Source organism: Megalops cyprinoides, chromosome 23 (assembly GCF_013368585.1).
Source record: "Megalops cyprinoides isolate fMegCyp1 chromosome 23, fMegCyp1.pri, whole genome shotgun sequence".
In the NCBI taxonomy this organism is placed as follows: domain Eukaryota; kingdom Metazoa; phylum Chordata; class Actinopteri; order Elopiformes; family Megalopidae; genus Megalops; species Megalops cyprinoides.
This window is the reverse complement of record NC_050605.1, coordinates 19,412,235-19,431,676: the sequence shown is the minus strand read 5'-3', so window position 1 is coordinate 19,431,676 and position 19,442 is coordinate 19,412,235. Positions and strand designations below refer to the sequence as shown.

Here is a 19,442-nt window from a genome sequence, read left to right as displayed (position 1 = left end):
TTAGTTGGTTATCTTGGCTGTTGGTTCAGATTGGTGTCTGTCCAAGCCGTTTCCCTGAGGGAACGATCTTGTTTTCAATTTGACATCTTTATTGGAGAATATTTCAAATAGAACAGATAACGATGGTGCTGGGAATTACCGCTGTGATTTTGAGGGGTGTTTCATAGCCCCATGCTATTGAACCCCTCTGGGTCTCTCCCACTGTTCCTAATGGCTGTCATTACAGGTACTTGTCTCATTGACCAACAGAAAATTACAGACACACAAGATTCTGCAGGGCTACCTGGTGTCATAATCGTTCACTGACAGGGCACATTGACAGGGATTTTGATATTTCTCAGGTTACCGACCATAATTACTTCTCAAAACAGTCATGTTACCAATAATTCCCAAGGCAGTTATCCCAGTTTTGGTGCGTCTCTGTTTTTGGCCGTCTCAATCTGACTCATATAATTGACATTTCTGAAACCTTTCTGGTAGGTATGCAAGATAGAATTTCCTTTAGAAACACACTGCAGTTCAGAGTGGCCGCATTAAAAATGTTTAGCGTGACAGATAAATTCATATCAACTGCTCCATGAAAAAAAATGTATAAATGGCCCTATAAGTGGTTTACAAAATGTGTAGGGTGTATAACAACAAAAAAAGCATGCATGTTCTAGTGGCACTAACGCATGTAATTCTGTTGATTTGGTGGTTTACGGGTTGAAGTCAGGACTCTGGTATTTAATTAGAATGAATGGAGCTGCTTGCCTTTGGCTCCTTTTTATATCACTACTGTAATATTAGCCTGGCTTCTGGCACCAGGTAATGCAGTAGACAGCTTCAGAAGCTCTATGACTCTCACTCCAGTCATTTTTATTGTAATTTTAACCCTCTACATTATCACACCCAGAATGTTTGCACGGTAGATTAATTTATGACCTCTTGTTCTTGCTATGCTATTGCCCATTCTTTAGCAACAGTATACACTGGAGCAAAGTTATCAGAGTTGCATGTCTGAAGCTACCAGATCCTTGTAAGCCTGGAGGTGAAAATGACTTATGTCTTGATTCCTTAAAGTATTATGCATTATTCTCTTCACAGCCAATGCAAGCCTCATAAAGCACAATGTGCAATATGGGTAAAGATTTTGTCATGAAACAGTATATGATTTGGGAAATGTAGAAAAGTGGTTATTAATGTACTTGTACACTTTCTGAATATGCTACTCTTTCTCTACATTCAAAAAAACTGTGAGATTCACATTTGAACAAAAAAAATTGCTGCACTTAATGTCCCACTATTTGCTTGTACATCTGCTACCACCCCGAGAGCAATAACGCCCATGTTCATAATGCGGTGTACCGTATGCATATAAATGACCTATATAGAGGATTCATTTGGAGCTCACACAAACTCACAGAATTGTCAGGTTTTCTGAATGTTGCTCAGTTGTGCACATCAGAATGCATTGATTTGACCTCTTCCTGTGTCACCATTCTCAAACCCGTTCATATCAAGACAACTCAGTGGCCAGAACTGCCCCTCTCCCCTTAACACCAGAACACACAGGGTTCTATATTGCTGCAAACTCACAGGAATGCTGTGATAACGTTGAGGACAGCTGGACAATCCCCCCCCCCCTCCCGTGGCCAGCGCCTTGGGCCAGAGGCCAGCGTTCCCAAACCGCACCGATTCGTCTATGTGTCAGAGAGCCATGCCTCATCTTTCAGAGCCGTTTGCTCTCTCTTTCAGTCTGCCGAAACACGCGTAACAGGATTAGTGTTTGTTATTTTAATAAGGTCTTCAAGTGGCGTCTCATTCTGTAAGTGATTTATGCGTGCCTGGAGCAAGCGGGGATCCGCCCGCCCGACGTTAAAACAATGTTAAGACTTCGCAGAATGCCTCAAAGTAGATGGGATTAGTGGGAGAGGACATAAATTAAGATCCCGTGGATTTCACTCGTCAGGGGAAAAAAAGCACGCTCAATATCTCTGTGGTTTGGAGTGATTGTTTATCGCAACGAAAGTAAGACTAAAAGGCACGATACAGAGAACATGTTTTAAGATTCATGGCAATTAATGTAGTTGCAGTGTTACATTACATGTTGAGATGAGAGGAAGATAAGATGGGGTGAAAGGAGGATACACTTTAAACTGTGTGAGAAAAGTTGTCCTCACTTTGTGTTCGTTGCTGTTGAGGAGCTTCCGTAGCTTTTATCCCTGTTCTCAGGATGGGCCATTTAAGGGCCCTAGTTTCACTGCAGTGTCCCACTACAAGAAGAAGCTTTGCAGGCCCAATTGCTGGCCACATTAGGCAGTGCCAAGGCCCTGTTAAACCCAAACTAAATGTCACTGCTGTGGCCGGAGTGGCATTCATTCGACCGTCGTCCTCAGTCTTGTTTTGAACGTAAGATGCATTCCTGACAAACAGTTTCAATGCACAGGTTAAAGTATTTATACAGCATGGGCATTTTGGGCATGTGGGTTTAGGGAGCACTCAATCACTGTGATACTGCTGCCCTGTAGATCTGGGAGTAATGGAGATGATTCTTACAAAACGGGCCTGCTACAGAGGGTCTACTGTGAGTGCAGTTATGAAAGCCCTCAGTGCTGGAAGCCTAGGTCTTTTGGGGCGCGGTCCGCTAAAATGCATTTGTTGGCTAACGCGTGAAGAGCTGATTTGAAGGTCACCAATTCACATCCTGATTATGACTGAGTCACACTCACCAGGATGTGTTCTTTGCACATAAAGGTACTGTTCCCCTCCCATTTTTCCCTGAAGGCCTGCCCTTTGCATGTGATGTTCAGATGGCCTTCTTCTGATACCCAGTGTACTTTGGTCTTCAGAGGGATCTCTCTTGGATGTCACAGGATCTTCGTCATGTTTCTTACAAATGATTGGACAGAGGCCTCTCCTCCAGCCCGTGGTTCATAAAAGCTGTAGACTGTATGTTCTCTTCAGCAGCAGCTTGTCTTTGCTGCCCCCCCCCCCCCCCCCCTCCGCACCCTCTCTCTTTTTCTGTGTTTCGCGTCTTTTGCCCTCTCTCTCTCTCTCTCTCTCTGCTACTCTCACATTGAGTTGTGGCCTCTAATAGACATCAGGAATGATAACCAGAAACCTCAGGCCCCGGCACTTTGAAAACACTGGAAATAAGAACAAAAAAAAAAAAAAGAAAAGAGGGCAAACAACATGTCTGTCTGGACTTGTGTAGGAAGTAGTTTCACAGACTTCCAGATGCTTCATGTCAACAAGTTAGGGCACTAATTGATTTAAGATTGCCTAATCGGACTGTGATTAAAGAGTAATCTGGTGCAGTTCCTCTTTGCCTTTTTGATTGAACTTTTTATTTATTTTTTCTGTCCCGAAGGCAGCTGGACTCAATATGTTGATAATTTAGCGCTTTTATGAATGTCTTTAGAGCTGGTGCTGGTTTATTTTCTTTTAAAATGCTCTCTTTCTGCCTTTTCTCTCCTCTGTGGGGTGTAGGGAGTGACGCACTCTGAAGACAGTTCAGTGTCTCACCTTCCAGCTAAATTGGGGGGGGGGGGGCTGGATGGGGATTGGATTTTAATGCTGGAGGACTGATAACACTTGCCAAAAGTTGGTGGGGGGGTTATGGAACCTGCCGGGGTCAGGATCTAATTCAACCTGACAGATTTGCATGGTTTTCAGTATGTTTCCAGTTTGTCCGACCTTGACAGAAAAAAAGAGAATTGACAGTAATTAAAAAGAACTCTTGAAAGTCTTTTTTTCCTGCACCGTGAAAGCACCTCCCCTTGTCAGCTTTACTTTGTAGGGCAAAAAAAAATCAGCTGTCATCTCTCACTTTACTCACTCTACCAATGCCAAACTCTTTGCAGCGTGTAGGCCGCCGATCCTGCAAGTCTAAACTAGAGCTCCTTTGTTTTGTTTGATTGGCCTTGTGTAAACTTTTATTTGGACGAGTTTAAAATGTACATGACACAACAGAGAGGGGAGAGACAAGGAATGAGTGGAGAGGGGGGGAGAGAATGAACGGGGGGGGGGGGGCGACAGAATGGAAGGGGAGAGAGAAGGAAGGATAGCGAGGGGGGAGAACAGAGGGATAGATTCAATCATAAGTGGATTTAAGACTCAGATTTTCAGACTTGTAGTTTTGGCACCCCATCAGCTCTTAACACAAGGTCTGGAAATGCAACAAGCAGGTCTGATGCCCACTGTAGAGGCTGTGATTCCTCGCAGAGAAGCAGCGGAAACGCAAGGCGGTTTTTACGGGGACTCTTGAGCATGACGGATTATAATGATCTCATTTTAACTCATGGAGTCTGAGTGACCCAAAATTTGAATGATGCTTGGGCAACATGAATGGGGACTGAAAGCGTGAATGCCTTTAGCCGGTTCTAATGGGGTCATGCATGAGATTGCCTTGTTCACTCGGTTTACCTGCCCGGCAAAGGTGCTCAGTTGCACATACAGATTACTCAATCACAGGACATTTTTGAATCACCAAAATGCTGCGAGTTAGCTAGAATATGAGTCTTGTCAACACCTCTTTTTAGTGGGGCTCTGTAGTCAGGAGGCTAAAGCATTTCTTCCAACAGTCCAACAGCCTGGGCTGAAGACCAGTCGTATCATCAGCAGACAGGAAGCCCCCAATGGGAGATGGTGTTGGTATGTTGGCAGGGTCCACCCATCCCTCTGCTGCTGTACCCTCCATTGGCTCGTGGGGTGCCCATCCTCCAATCGTTGCTCGCCCCTGTGCAGTGCATTGTGGGACCTGCTGCGTGAAAAACAGAAGAGTGTGAACAGACACGCCCAGCGTGCAGCAGCTGATTCCAAAACGTCACACAGGACACATTAAAGCTGGTGATAGACGGGGGGGAAATGAGTCTGTACGACTACAATAAATGTCGCATTTATTTAAATAGTGCATTTAACAAAAGCAGACGGCACGCCTTAGATATTCCTTCCGCCAATGGCGCTGGCCAGGGCACGGCATTTACTGGAACAGTTGAGCGGCAGCGTGGTTTTTGTGAGGCAGAACGAAAGCTCACATCAAAGTGGGGGGAGAGGGGATGGAGGGAGGGTGGAAGCCACTTGTTAGAGCCTCCAGCAGCTGTCGCTGCCCTGCAGCCTCAAAGCGTCCCGGCTTAACAAAGTCAGGGGGACTCGGCAGCGCGCGGGCGGGGCTTTTCTGATCTTACTTTATGATGCCGTTTCGCTGAACGAGCTGTGGAGAGAATTAACGGGACTGTAATGGGAGTAATTGAAGCATGCTGTTTCTGTGCTAGAGTGGCAGGTTTAAAGAGCCGTCAGCTTCTCTTCTCTTCTCGTCCGCGTGCGCGCGCGCACACACACACTCACACTCACACACACTCACACACACACACACACACACACACACACACACACACACACACACACACACACACACAGAGCCCCTTTATCTTCCTAATGAAATGAAGTGGATTTTCAGAGCTTCTCTGTCATTTGGCATGGGACCCCGAAGCATATGTGTGTATTTGCTGCTGAGTGCTTTTTGCTAATTGATGTCCAAAATGTAAATCTTGCCTTGTGTGTCATTTTGTACATGAAAAGTTGTTTTGTAGAACATTCACAAAAAATTGTTTCATGATAATGTTATCGATTTTAACGCATCAGTGATTTTTCTAGTCTTTCTGCAAACTGAAGAAGATGCCTCTTGAACTTTGTCAGCAACATTACATTATTGTCATTTAGCAGATGCTCTCATCCAGTTTACACTGAAAAGCCTGTACACGTGCTGTACAGTATAATTGTGATGATCAATGGAGACAGCTCTCCTGGTTGCAGCCTTTTCTCTTGACAGTCAACAGCATTGCTCTTGGCTTTTCATGTAGATGCCACATTATTGATCTAACATTTTTCCTGACAACCGCAAAGTATAAACTGGGGTCTACACGTCAAATCCTGAACCTCCACAGCAGACTGAGGTAAAACCACAAACATTTTTCAAACTACTGTATGTGTTATTTCAAATTTATCATCTTTCTGATTCAGTTTTGGCTTCAGAAAAATTTAAAAACTACAAAGTTTTTCACACTCACAGATACTCACTCTTCTTGTTAGAGAGCAAATTAGTCCATTGTAAAATGCATTTGTCTATCTGGAGCAAGCATGATTAGACTGTTACTGTTTCCAGAATAATGGACAGTTTCCAGTGCAAGCAAACTTAAAATGTTCATAAAAGGGGTTAAAAACCAGCAAAGTCTCACCAAGAAACACTGAACATGGTCAAAATCAGTCTATGAGTCAGTCTATGAGACTGCGGCCTCACTGAACAGGTTCCGAATGAATGAGTCCCAATCTCTAAGCGTCTCTGGTTAATACGCTCACAACCTCAGAAACGCAGAGAGAGAGAGGTCAGTTTCTCATCGCCAGAGGCTGTGGCCACACTGAGCTAGGGCTGACTGTACGTACGTACGGAGATGCAAGGATGCTGTGGCCTTACTGGGTGCCATTTCCAGACTCTTGGTCCTGCATTTCTGCTACGTGCTGTGGTGATACTTCTCCGCGTGACTTCAAGGGAGCACACACTGTTTTACACAGGAGACATGCAGCTTCTTTTCAAAGGTTCGGAGAGAGAGAGAGAGAGAGAGAGAGAGAGGCATTCTCCTGCCAGCTCACCGTCAGCACAATGAACCGGACTCCGCTTTGCTTGCGTTTTAACAAGCTGGCCCGTCTCACGCTGCAAATCGTCAGGTGGGAGTCAGAGCCCCGAGCGAGAGGCGCTGTAACCCGTCAGGAGGGACGCTGGGAACTCTCGGCCCAGACTGAGACAGAGACTTTTATAGTTAACGAGTCTGTTCATCAACGCCGCCGTGAATGAAGTCGGGGTCTCATGTGAAATGGCTGGAGCTCTTCGAGACGTCTTTGTTTTATGGTGGTATCCCAGTGACGAGAGTCGTAAAGGGTTTTACTGCCATGTATAAAGAGAATTCTAAACACCCCTGAAAGCTCGTAAACCTGCCTGGGTTCAGGCCCAAAATATCTCACCCGGCCTGGTTGCTACTGTACTGAGTGCACCCAGCTACGGGTCTCTCTTTTTAAGACCCTTGTTACAAAGCCCCGATCACTTTTAATTACAGCGTCCTGCCATTGCATTCCATTCTTTCCTGTTATTTGTGTTATTGCAAAAGCAAAGTCAAAGAGGGGAAACTCAAGTTATTCGTGGCAGTGTATCATTAGTGAGTGTTTCCCCCTCTTCCGCCAAGGGGCAGACCATCCATTGAACTTAAAATAAACCCCTGAATGGTTTTTAATTTAAACTTCAGAGGTAGGGTTTCCATATGCATAAACGATAGAGAGAATAAACCTCAAAGGCATGAAATGTATCTGGCTTTGTTAGCAGACTCAGATTAGAAAGACCTGTTATTTTTTTGCCCTGAAGTGGGAACCTGTGATGTCATATCGACACAGCATTCCATAAAACAATTCTTTCTAATCACAAGAGGAAATAGTTAGTGTGTTCTGCCGTCTGCTTTTACTTCCCCAAAGGGCTTTTATTCTGATACCATTCACAGTGTCTTCCTTTCAATGTTGTCTATGATGTCATAAAAGAAATATCCCCTGCTATCTGCCCATCGCTATGCATCAAAGAATTCAGTCCAAGGAAATCGACCATTGACTTCCATGCCGTTAATGTAACTGGATCTGTGTAAAGAGATTAGAATAGAAACATCTAACAGCTGTATAAAGGCGTTATAATACCTGCTCCTAAAAGAGCGGTTTTCGCTGGTGAACTGTAAATGTAAAAGGAGCTAATCTTGCCAACATAAACTGATTCGCTCATCAAAACTGAAGCATGTTAATCCTAGTTTTGAATTAGTTTCACTGTGTGAGATGCAGATGTGACGGGACGCTGTGTGTTTGCGGAGGGATTGTCTCCTCGGCTTCACCACAGCTAGCCCTTCGAGTGGGATGCGTGCACGAGCGGACCGCAGTGTGCCGGAGACATCCGGAACGTTTCGGAGCGTTCCCTCCATCCCCCGGTGACCTCAGGAGCAGGCGTGTGCCTGCTCCGCCTCGCTGCCAAACCCAAACACAGGAGCGCAGCTCAATGCCCACAGACTAAATACAGCATGCACCCACTTCCTCTCTGACACTGTCCAGCCACACGCACGGTGAGTGAGGTGGAAGGTCTGATGCCCTGCTCCTCCGCCCCCCCCTTGCCCGCCCCCCCCCCTGCCCGCACCCCCCTTCCCCCTCCCCCTGCTAAATGTGCAGACCTTGTAGGATCTCCTGTTTGTAAACCTCGGCCCTTTTCTAAATTGAGGCATTAAACAGTAGTAATTGTAAGTAATTGCGTAGCTTGTCTGTTTCAAAGCTGTGCCCTGCTCGTGACCTGCCAGGGCTGTGCTGAGATTGACTGAAGGTATGGAGCTCTCCAGTCCCTTGCTGTCACAGACGGGCCCCCCGGGAGAAATTTACTGTGCTTTCAGGAACATCCTCAAGCTTCATAAAGATGTAATCCGGGGTGTGCCGCATGCATCCCCCCTTTTGATGTGGTCTGATCGTGCTGAGGATTAACGGCTGTAAATTCAGCCAGGACTTTGCAGTTTGTATTGCACTCAAATTCCACAATGCTTCTCTGGAGGTGCATCCTTGTAACTCTGTGTGCCAGCATGCCAAGTTCCCCCAAAGTTTGTGGATTGGTACAGAGTTTGTTGCAACATTGCTATGTTAATATAATGTCACAGAAATTTTGAGCGAAATTTAGTTTTTTGGGTGAATGGCTCCCGATTCACATTTCACATTTACATCTGATTGTCTTATTAAAAACTTGTGCCAGGATATGAAATCTACCTAAGTAAGGGAATAAGCCTTCATGTGTTTTTTTTTTTTTTTTTTTAAGTCTTTCTTTTCTCTTGTGGCTACACGTTTTACAGGAATAAGTCAGCTGAATTTCGTGTAACCCCATGTGCTCTTCAAAAGGTCAGCTAGCGTTGTTGACTCTCTCTTATAAACAAATACAAATACCTGCAAACAGATGAATACAATCAGCGCAGCTGACCCCTCTGTTTCTCAGAGCGGGCGTCCTGACGTTGAGGAAGTCTTTCTGCCTGACCGGCTGTTCTCCCTCTCCTGGTGTTTGGTCCGCAGATGTGGATGAGTGCCGGGACAACAACGGCGGGTGCCAGCAAGTCTGTGTCAACACCATGGGCAGCTACGAGTGCCAGTGCACCAAGGGCTTCTTCCTGAGTGACAACCAGCACACCTGCATCCACCGCTCCGATGGTGAGTCCCCCGCACGCCTGCTGGCCTCTGCTCGGAATGCTGTGTCTGTTACACTAGGGTTCCGTGTCTTTGTTGCCAGGGTCCCGTGCGTGGGTTCCGCTAGCGTTCCATGGTCTGTTCTGTGCTCTCTGTGTTCTCTTCACTGAGTGTTCCGCACGCTCAAAGTTCTGTGTGTGTGTTCTGTGAGGATCTGACCACTGTGTTTTAACTCTTCTTTTACAAGGTTTGCTTCACGCCAAAGCATATGCTTCGAAGTGTTGCCTCCAGCCGGGATGGATGTTCCTATATAAATTAGTCCCAGTTACAGCCAATGAAAATAATTGAATGCTTCATATAACATCCTATAACATACAAAGCTGCCTTCAGTGGTCCAATTTTCTTAAATTATTTTGAGCTGTTCTGAGCTGTTAAATTTAGAGACTATCCGAGGGCCATATTATGTAGGACTTGTAAGTGATGTCAACCTATGAGTGTTTTTTTTTTTTTTTTTGAACTCTTCAGACTGTTCAAATGGGTTTCAGAGTGGGGTCACTGTAACTCTGAGGGTAGAACTCTGTCAGTGCAGAGTGACATCATCTTCCTTCGCTCTCGGTGTGAGCGGGAGTGTGTGGAAATCCTGACATTTGAGAAGTCTGTGCGACCCTGTTCCACAGCGGTCTGATTGAGGTTTTCACCTGCGCCCCATCTTTCTCTCCGGCTTCCTCACCTAATTCCACCTGTCAAAGCTAATCTTCGGCCTCAGTTTGGAGGCGGAGTGAGACAGCAGTAGCCCAAATTCAGGAAGGTGCCAGGGGAAGGCAGGGAGGTTCAGAGGCACTGCAGAAACTCAGTAAATTCCACAGAAAATCTGACCTTTTTTCCTTTGTGAATGATAGCCCACAGTGCCTTATTTTAAAAACCACGAGTGATATTCACCTCTGTTAAGTTCACTCCCTGCCACCCCGGGAATTCCAAAAGGGTGACAGCAGGCCAAGGGAGGGGGCGAGAGGACAGGTGAAGGTGAGAAGACCAGGCTGTCATGCTGGACACCTTCATTAATTTGAGGAATACAGGCATCCATTTAGGGATTTCGGCTGAAAGCCGGAGGCACAGAAATAGAAATGTTGCGTATTTGCTTTTTCAAAAAAAAAGAAGAAAAGAGAGCAAGAAAAAACCCCGCATGACTGAAGGGGGTTTTACACTTTTATTTTTCACCTGTTATATTTTTGACATCAGACGTGTCCCTCTTTTAATACTTGTAATTTTTGGCCTGTCAGGAATTCCTCTCAGCAGACGGACACTGCACCCGCTGTGGCCCCAGTTTGGCATGTTTACCCTTGAATCCACCGCTGGTCTGTCTGTCGCCCTGCCTCTGTATAGCAGCCATGGGGAGGAGTCCCGCTGTTTGCTCTATGACTCTGTGATGACAACGGCAACACTGCTGGAGGGATCCTCAACGTTGCCCCAAAACCCGAAGGAATAGGAAAAATATATCATTGGAGTTACTTTGTCCTGTCATAGCTGCTTACTATTTCTTCCATATTTTTTTTTTTGTATCCTCATGAAACTTTTATACTGAGGCTTTCCCCCATAACCTGGACTGATGGATCATCACGCAGTGAGCTGGATGGGTCACTCTACTGATATGCGCGCTGAGTCATAAAGTTTGAAAGGGGAGGGTGGTCTGGGGTGTGTAGTGTGTGTGTACCCTGTCAACACAAGCCCCCAGAGCCCTACAGAGGGTCAACAGCAGCACAGCCAGCAAACCAAAATCATGCTGTCCAATCATTATGTCTAATATAGGATGCTCCCCTGTCTGCTAATCTTTGTACACACAAAACTGTCCTCACACATAGTGACCTCACACATACAGGAAAAAATGTGGACTGCAGTTCATTTCAGATGGCCTTTTAAGTTCAGTCTCCCTCCTTTGTGTGAAAGATAATAAGTGTACTGTGCTAGAAGATAAAAGTTTAGTCTGAAAATCTATGGAAGTATAGCTTATGGACCTAGGGGTCATATGTTTTAATTGTAAACAGAACGATGCTATTGAGCCGTTGAGCAAGTGGCTTCATATCAGTTGTTGCAGCAAAAAGGCTAGCTGTTTAGTCTGTAAAAGTGTGACGGCGGCAGACCGCCATTACCCAAAACAACTAGCTAAGAATATTAACTATATGGGTTTCTCTCAAAGGTAACCACATGGACTTAGTAACTGCAGCTATGCCTTTTATTTCAGCAGCCAGGCTGCCTTAAATCTTAAATCAAAATGTGTGGCTTTAGTGTTCCAGAACTACGGCTAAGTGGTGCAGGGAAACATGGGAAAACGTTCAGGTCTGCAGGGAGGGCCGTGAACCTCGTTAACTGAAAACTATAATTGTTTGTTCCGTGGTGATCCAAGATCTGGGCATCTGTTAGTTTTCACGTTTGCGTTTGAACGGCTTCCTGGGCAAGCCGGCATTTTTCGTTCCTGCTTCAGATCTGCAGCTAGACGCCTGAACACTAGACCCCAGCCCCTGCGTGCAGTGGACCACTGAAGACTTTAGAGTTTAAACAGGTCCACTCTGGGCATGAGGTGAACGGTTTAGATACAAGACAGGAAATGATATAACAGTATACACACAGGAAAGGGCTGTATCTGCTCAACGCATGCAAGAGTGTTTGCCTATTGATTCATTCAGACTCAAAGGGATATTTATAGTGTAAGTAGAAAATAACCTAAAGGTATGGCCATGCCATTGGATATGTTTACATATTTACAGAAACTGAAATGTGCATATTGTTCAAATATTTCAGTCAGAACTCTTAACCATCACAGTTAGTTACATAAAGAAGACCTTTGGTGGGGGAGGGACCTTTGGTGGGTCAACCTCAGGAGGGGGCTGACAGGTTAGGCTGTTTTTTGTTGGTTTTTTTATTTATTTTTATTTGGGGGTGGTAGGGGGTTGGGGGGAGGGAGGGTGAATATATTGCTGCTTTCAGGCACTGACAGTTTTCTAAGATACAGGATGAAGAAATGCGGGCTGCAGCTAATTTACTGCGGAAATGGGGACATGGAGAATGGGCTGTCCTCCTCTGTTAAAAGAGCTCTATATATTGCGGGTGATTATGAGCTCTGTCGCCAAGTGGATCTCTGAGTAGAGGTGTCAGTCTCACCTGCCGGCACCTGGGCGTTCCCAGCGCGGCATCCGAACGGGACACCCTCTCTCCACAGCACCCGCCACAGCTGTGCGTTCTGCCCGCTGGAATCCAGTGCCACGGCTCATTTTTTTTCCATCTTGGGTCCATGTGCAAAAGAGTGTCAAGTTTTGCTTGGGGTTAGGGGTTGGGGGTCGGGGTGGGGTGATGGTGCACTGTCATACTGCTTAACAACAATGGTGCAATATTAAGCGGATGCGAAAAAATCCTAAAAGTGTTCAAGATCAGGCTTGACACACAACAAGAGTAGACACACGAGACTGTGGTCAACATTATGAGCCCAGGCTGAACAGTCTGTCCCCATCTTTAAACCTCTAATGTCCCTGTGCAAGAATCCAGTATAATGTTATTATAATCTATATGTTATAATTATTGTTTCATCTGAGGCAGAGTAGATTTTGCACAGAGAATGGCAGGGTTTATACAGTGAATATTATTGATTTTAATTTTCTAATTCATCTGATTCAGATATCATGTTCTGACTAACAAACAAAATTATGGAAAACATTTGTTTGTTTCAGATATAAATAACTGTGCAAATTCAATAATCTGAGAGTTGTATAAGTGGGTGGTTTAATGTTCCACCTTAAATACCCCCCCCCCCCCCCATCTCTTTTAAAATGAGGTATTGGCAAATAGCAGTGCAGATTGGTAGATAATGAGATGTTTCATGCATATACCCCTAAATCTCTGTTCATGAGTACAGGAGGAGGAGAGATTTTTTTTTTTCTGCAGACAAAAAATGGCTAACAGTGGTAAAGTGAGCAGCAGCATTATAGAAGTAACATGGAGGAAAAATACCTTTATGAGTTTGGGGAGAGTACAGTATAAAAGGGTAACTGTGATAAACAACTTCAAATGAGTCATGTCAGAGATATACTGAGCGGTTCCAAGCATAAGCAGCTGAAGAAATCACAGCCTTGGTATATGCAAATGTAGGGGATGCCCTGCAGAAATCTGGCAGTGCCCTTGATGTAAAGGGAGTTCACGTCACACACCCCATGGTCTGTGCTCGAGTTCTGGCTTTCCCACTGAAAAAGCAAGCCATACCAATTTGTCACTTCTGGATTTGATCAAGGGCAACATACCAGAAAACATACTGTGAGGTGAAAGTACTCCAGGCCTTGCTGGTTTTAATGCTCCTCCGCTCGCATAGGCAGGAGAAGTGTTAGGTGTGTGTTGCAGGGAATGGTGACATTATACCACAGTTCATGGGTGGGTGGGTAAACATAAAGATAAGCAATTCAGTGCACCAGTGGAAGTGGACTGTGTTTATTTGGAGTTTCTAACTGTAGGAAGCAAACAAGGGGATGCTGCTGGTCATCCATGCTTTTCAAGCCGTTACGAATTCCCATTTAAAGAAAGCAATCGCAGATGAACGGAATTCTCTCAAGGCTGCACATAGTGCTGTTCATGGTATAATGATCAATGCTGTAATTTACCTTGCCATTCACACGTGTCACGTAGCCAGGCTGCATATGTATATGGTGCATGATTTTAACTAGATTTGTTGGGAGAGGTCAATCCTTCCACAATAATTGTAAGTTGTGCAATTTGTTCCTGTACATTTAATTTGCTCGGAAAGGTTAAGGCATATGCCGCTGCTGTTCTGGCAAGAGGACATTCTGTGTCCTTGAACGCCACCTTATCTGTTGTATAAAGGCATTGTGGATCTGCGCTGCAGTAAGAAATGACTTTTATTGCTGTCTGAAACCAGAGCCTTTCATCCACCCTTGTGATAATGTATATTTTCCCTCACTTTCTCTTTCTTCTTCTCTGTGCCCCTATGAGAGATGGGTCTCTTTCCCACTCTCTCTGCCTCTCCCTCCCCCTCTGTCTCCTCCCCCCCCCCTGTAGGCAGTGTGGTAGATTGTGTAATGCCTCTCCTGATGCTTTCTCAGACGTGGGGCCGGTCTAAGCGATGGCACGGCAGGTCAGGGAGTGTTTGTGCTTTGTATTTAAACTCTGCAGCAAACATCCTGGTGTGTCCTGGGGCGAGGGGTCAGAGGTCACAGCTAAAAGGTGTGGGAGGATGGGCCGTCTCTCTCTGAGAGAGTGCGGTTGGAGATGATCGCACACTTGAGGCATTGTTCCTCATGTAGACGCACACTAAAGTCAGCTGTCTGACTCAAAGCGGGATCTCCCTGCTGAATGGTTCTCAGGAATTGTGGGTGACAGTTTGTAGATTGCATGAGTCACTTCGTGCTTCGAGTTCCTTACCATGTGTGTCTGTATATCAGACAGGTTGACTAACAGGTTGCTTTTTGCGAACTGTGAAGGATGGTTTAGTCAAAGGGTAAGACTGGTCTGAGTACTGGTGTGAAGTTTATCGGTGGAGTTTAATGGCAGACCTTTGCCTGACCTCTGCAGAAAACAGGGATGGTCTGTGCAGGTGAATCACCATGAGTGGAAGTGTACATACAAAGTAAGGCGGATGTTCTAAATGTGACCTGGCGAGAGAGCATATTTCCCAAACTCATCACAGCTCTAAAAAGAGCTTCTTGCCCTCTCGCAAACCCAGAATCTTCCTTAATTTATAAATACTTTGTTTAAATATTATTTTTTTGTGTGAAAGGACTTTGAAACGAGCCCCCTGATGATTTGGCTGGGAGTGCCATGACTGCTCAGGGTAAATATTGGTTGTTGTTTACCAGGAGGACTGTCAGTTTTACAAGGACCGGGTCTCAGCTGCCATGTTTTCCTTTGAGATTTTCCACAGTATTTTTAGGCCAGAGTTTGACTTTGGTGAGTGGAAATGTTTTACATGTGTGAATGGGTAGGGCTTCCGTTGTGAAGGACTCCTGTTCTGCTCTGAAACAAATAAAGCCACACAGTCGAAACCACCACTGAGTAAACACTGTGTGATGCATAATCTGCGATGTGTAGAATGAAACACAAACATACATCCTTGTGCATATGCACATGTGTATACAGACACACACACACACACACACACACACAGCATACCACTGAGAGCTAACCTGATCACACATTTTACTAATTTCTGAGATGTTGATTTTTTTTTTTTTTTTTTCGCTGATGACCAGCGTCACCTTTGAAGGATCTGCAGCTGGGTTCTGTCAAAGCCTCAGCACTGAAACATATTTAAACTCCAGTTTCCTGCCTTCGCTCTCCCACAGTCTCTGTGCATGTATATCTCTGGCACTTTATTAGAATAACACAAACACAGAGACAACAAAATGGGACATTAGGCATTTAAAAGCCTCTTTCTCGCTCCTGTTCCCACCGTCCCCAAATTATGACATCACAAAGATGGCTTTACTGTATGAGGAAACCTGACATGACTTGCAAGTGGAAGAGAAAGGTCTGGCAGAACTGAAGAATGCATAAGCTTTGCTGTTTAAGAGTTGTTTCCCCCCTTATAGTTGGAGTCAGGAAAGGTTAGGACTTACTGGTCTCATTGGCCCTTTCCATGGGAGTCTAAACTACTGAAGGTCAGTTCACTATCACCTTAAGAAAGCTGTGTGTGTGTGTGTGTGTGTGTGTGTGTGTGTGTGTGTAAGAAGAGAGGGATGGAGGGGTTGTTATGTGAGGTTCTCAACTGAAGGACATCTGTTGAAGAAAAGCCCTCATTGAAATTCATGGCTTAATACTTATAGAATTGTAGGTTTAGCCTGGCAGTGAGAGAAAGAGAGAGGGAGAGAGAGAGAGTGTCTGACAGAGTTCAATTAAAATGGAATTTACTAGAAGGAGAGAGAGAGGGCTATAGAGGGGAGGGGTGGATGCTGATGTCGGTCAGTTGGTTCGGGGGGGGGGGGGGGGGCGTGGAGATTTGATGCTTCCTTCACTGATGTTGTTTCGACTTGTGGTTTTACTCGTGGTTTTACATGGGAAACTCTAGTAATTTCGGCAGCCCAACTCTGGGGTGGACACAGACAGTCAGTCAGTTTACTCTTGGATGACATCAGTGAGGACACAAAATCAGTGAGGACGCAAAAAAAAAATCTGCCTGAGACTTTCTATGTTACCCAACTATTGGATGTCTCTGGTTGAGCACTTCAGGTAACTTGTACCACACCTCACCTAAAAATTGCAGTTAACCTGTACTCTCACTTGACGTGTTGTGATACACCCTTGGACTTTGTGAATTTTCAGAACAGACAAAAAATGACCCTCAAATCAAACTCCAGTTGGATTTGGAGCATCACGTTCCAGCCTGACTGTTCAGCCTTTTTAGCGCAACCACTTCCAGGTAGGCAGTTTACCTCTGCCCAAGGACCACTCAGAGATCTCAACCCGGTGGTGCAGAGGCGCTCCATCGGCTCCTCAGCTCTGCTCCTCAGAGTGGCCCCAGAGCAGGACAAAGATGAGATGAGTTTCCTGCTGGTATGGAGTTGGGGACAAGACAAGGTTCTGCTGCTGGTATGGAGTTGGGTGACAAGACAAGGTTCCAGAGGGCTGGAGCATTGGGTCAGGAGAGCGGCAGCTGCACCACTGTCTGGCAGGAGGAAGCCCCACCAGCGAACCCCCACCACCTAGAGTGAGCTCGTGGAACCCATCATTTTTGCTGACTGTTCAGTCCCCCCCGACCTCCTTTTCACAAAAGGGACATTGTGTCTCGCGGTGTTTTGACACGGGACTCTCGGCCATGGTGTTTGGAGTAATAACGGGCACTCCGGTTGGTCAATATTGTCCAGAGTTACGGACTGGATTGTGATAACACAGATCTAGTTACTGTGGCTAATTCTTCGCTCGGGCATAATCCTGACAGGATACAGGGTAACTGGGGAGCACCCTTGCTCAGGGGCTGATCTGAACTGGGAAGTAAGGTGTTCCCTCTAAGACCTATCTTCAGATACTGAATCTGCTTTTTTCCTTATTGTATCACATCCTTGTCATTAGCTGAAGTTCTTTTTGTTTATTCTTTTTTTTTTTTCTTTAGACAAAGGCTGGGAATGGAAGTGGAATTAGAGTCAACATTTTTAGTACTGTTATGTGTCAAATGTATCAGCCCAGCACAATGAGATTTTGAGATATTGATTTACAACTTGGGCATACAAAAAATTCAGTAAAACATCCCACCTCCACCAATTTATAGTATACCTTCTCTGAAACCAGAAAGGAAAATCAAAACTCTGGCAGTATCTCACATTGTCTGTCACTCTTAGTGATAATGGAAGCATTTTTAATACAGCAACATAATCAGATTTACTAACAAACACATTAAGCAATGCTTAAATCTTCAAATGTACCATTTCTTTTCTTGTTTGTTTTTGCTGTTATACCCATGTCTATTTGATGAACTGTGGTCTGGGAGTTCAGATGAAATAAGACTTTGGGAACCAGAAGGTTGGAAACATGGTGCTATTTTCTCTGATGTCACTTTATTGGCTTGGTTTAAAGGACAACCAGACCAAGTGAGTGATACCAGAATGGGCTGGGTTTTTAAATACATCTGTGATGCATTGGGATGTCTACAGTACAATCCATAATGCACAAAAGCAACTGGAGTCATGCAAGCCATTGGTGCATCACAGTAAATCTTCCCTATAATTTCCTGTTGTGCCTGGTTCAACCAATCACACGCAAGTTTTAAAGCTAAAAGCATGAATCAACCACCTGATAGCTTTCCCCTCATGGGGATTTATTTTTAGTCAACAACCCAAAACTATGACTACTGTTGATACTGGTAGATTAAATTTGCAGGTCTTCTTGCTCTTCGGGATATAGGTTGGTTGAGGAGAGAAGACAGGGAAGAGACTGACTCTTTTGGCTGTACGGGTGTGTGGGCCACAGAACTTCTGCTAGAAGAAGGAGAGAGCAAGAGTATAAGACCAAATATGCTGTCCTCCAGTCACTCTGTCCCCTGGTCCTTCAGGCCTTTGAAGATGGTGAGAGAGAGAGAGATGTCAACCTCCCCATACTGATAAAAAGAGGAGAGGGAGGCATCGCATGCCAAAATGGTTTGTCACCCCTCTGTTTCTGAGTGGGGACTGAGAAAATGACATCTCTGTGGAAGCAGTGCAGTGATTGGCTCATTGAGACTCACAGATGTAACTGGATCTCAGGAACAGAAGGACAAGCAGAGAGGGAAGGTTACTCTGAAATGCATCCTCTCGTTTCTCTCATGTGGAATCACCAGCCCCCAAACTGACCTGTAAATTATTACAATTATCACAAACCGCACAGATTTTTTTCATGAAGAGCCTTGTTGCTCAGACAGTAGGGTTTCAACATGTCACCTTGTCTCTCAGTGCACCTGGCTTTGATCCCTCTATCACATGACCTGAGATGGACAGAGTTTAAAAATGGATTAAAAGAAAACAGTGCAGGTTGGGCCTCAGGTTACCCAGGAGGTGACACAAAATATATTCTTTGCTCAACAGATTCCTTCACTCTCCTAAAATGAAGTGCCCCAATTGTTTCAAATCTATTGCGCCCATAATTCATAAGCCTGTTCATACTTATTAAGGTGCTACTGTATGAGTAGCTTCGCGTGCCAATTTCTACACATATCCAGATGCTCATATTCCATGTGAATGTATCATCTGGCTGTTGTGTGCTTTGGGTTTTCTCCCACTCCATTAAAGTTTTCACTCCCTCTGTCTGGTGGCTCAAAGCCCGCGCCAAAACGTAACCGCCACCTCATCCCTCATCCCTCAGCCGAGAGAGGTGAGCGAGAGAAGCATGTCCCCTGCTCTAAAATCAACCGGGCTGCACGTTGTTTTGAAAGGCAGGTGATACAACTCTGCAGGGATATCCTTGCACCCAGCAGACAAGTTCTCCTGGATGGGGGCTTGGCTTGTGACTTTATCTAGACTCGGCGGTATTTTAAGAGAAAATGATTTAGCGGCTCAGCACCTGATGACCTCTCCAGTCAAAATAAAGACAAGCACAGAAGCTGAAATCCAACCATTTCCAACTGTTATTTTCAAATGCGGCTCTCTCGTGTTTCTCCCCCTCTGTAAATCAGAAAAAATAAGCACATCAGAAAGAAACATCCACCAAACCAAAATAAAAGATTAATAGCGTGCCTCCCCCGCAAAAAAAGAGAAATCTCGAGTGGT

General features: G+C 45.1%; 1 protein-coding gene across 3 annotated transcripts in view; it reads left to right on the top strand.

Annotated features, from left to right (window-relative positions):
* LOC118770489 (signal peptide, CUB and EGF-like domain-containing protein 1) overlaps positions 1–19,442 on the top strand; it is a 92,283-nt gene that overhangs the window by 15,703 nt on the left and 57,138 nt on the right. For all 3 annotated transcript variants that reach the window (XM_036518205.1, XM_036518204.1, XM_036518203.1), the window contains exon 4: positions 9,106–9,240. In XM_036518205.1, the coding sequence (XP_036374098.1) occupies positions 9,106–9,240 (135 nt within the window). The remainder of the gene's footprint in view (positions 1–9,105; positions 9,241–19,442) is intronic.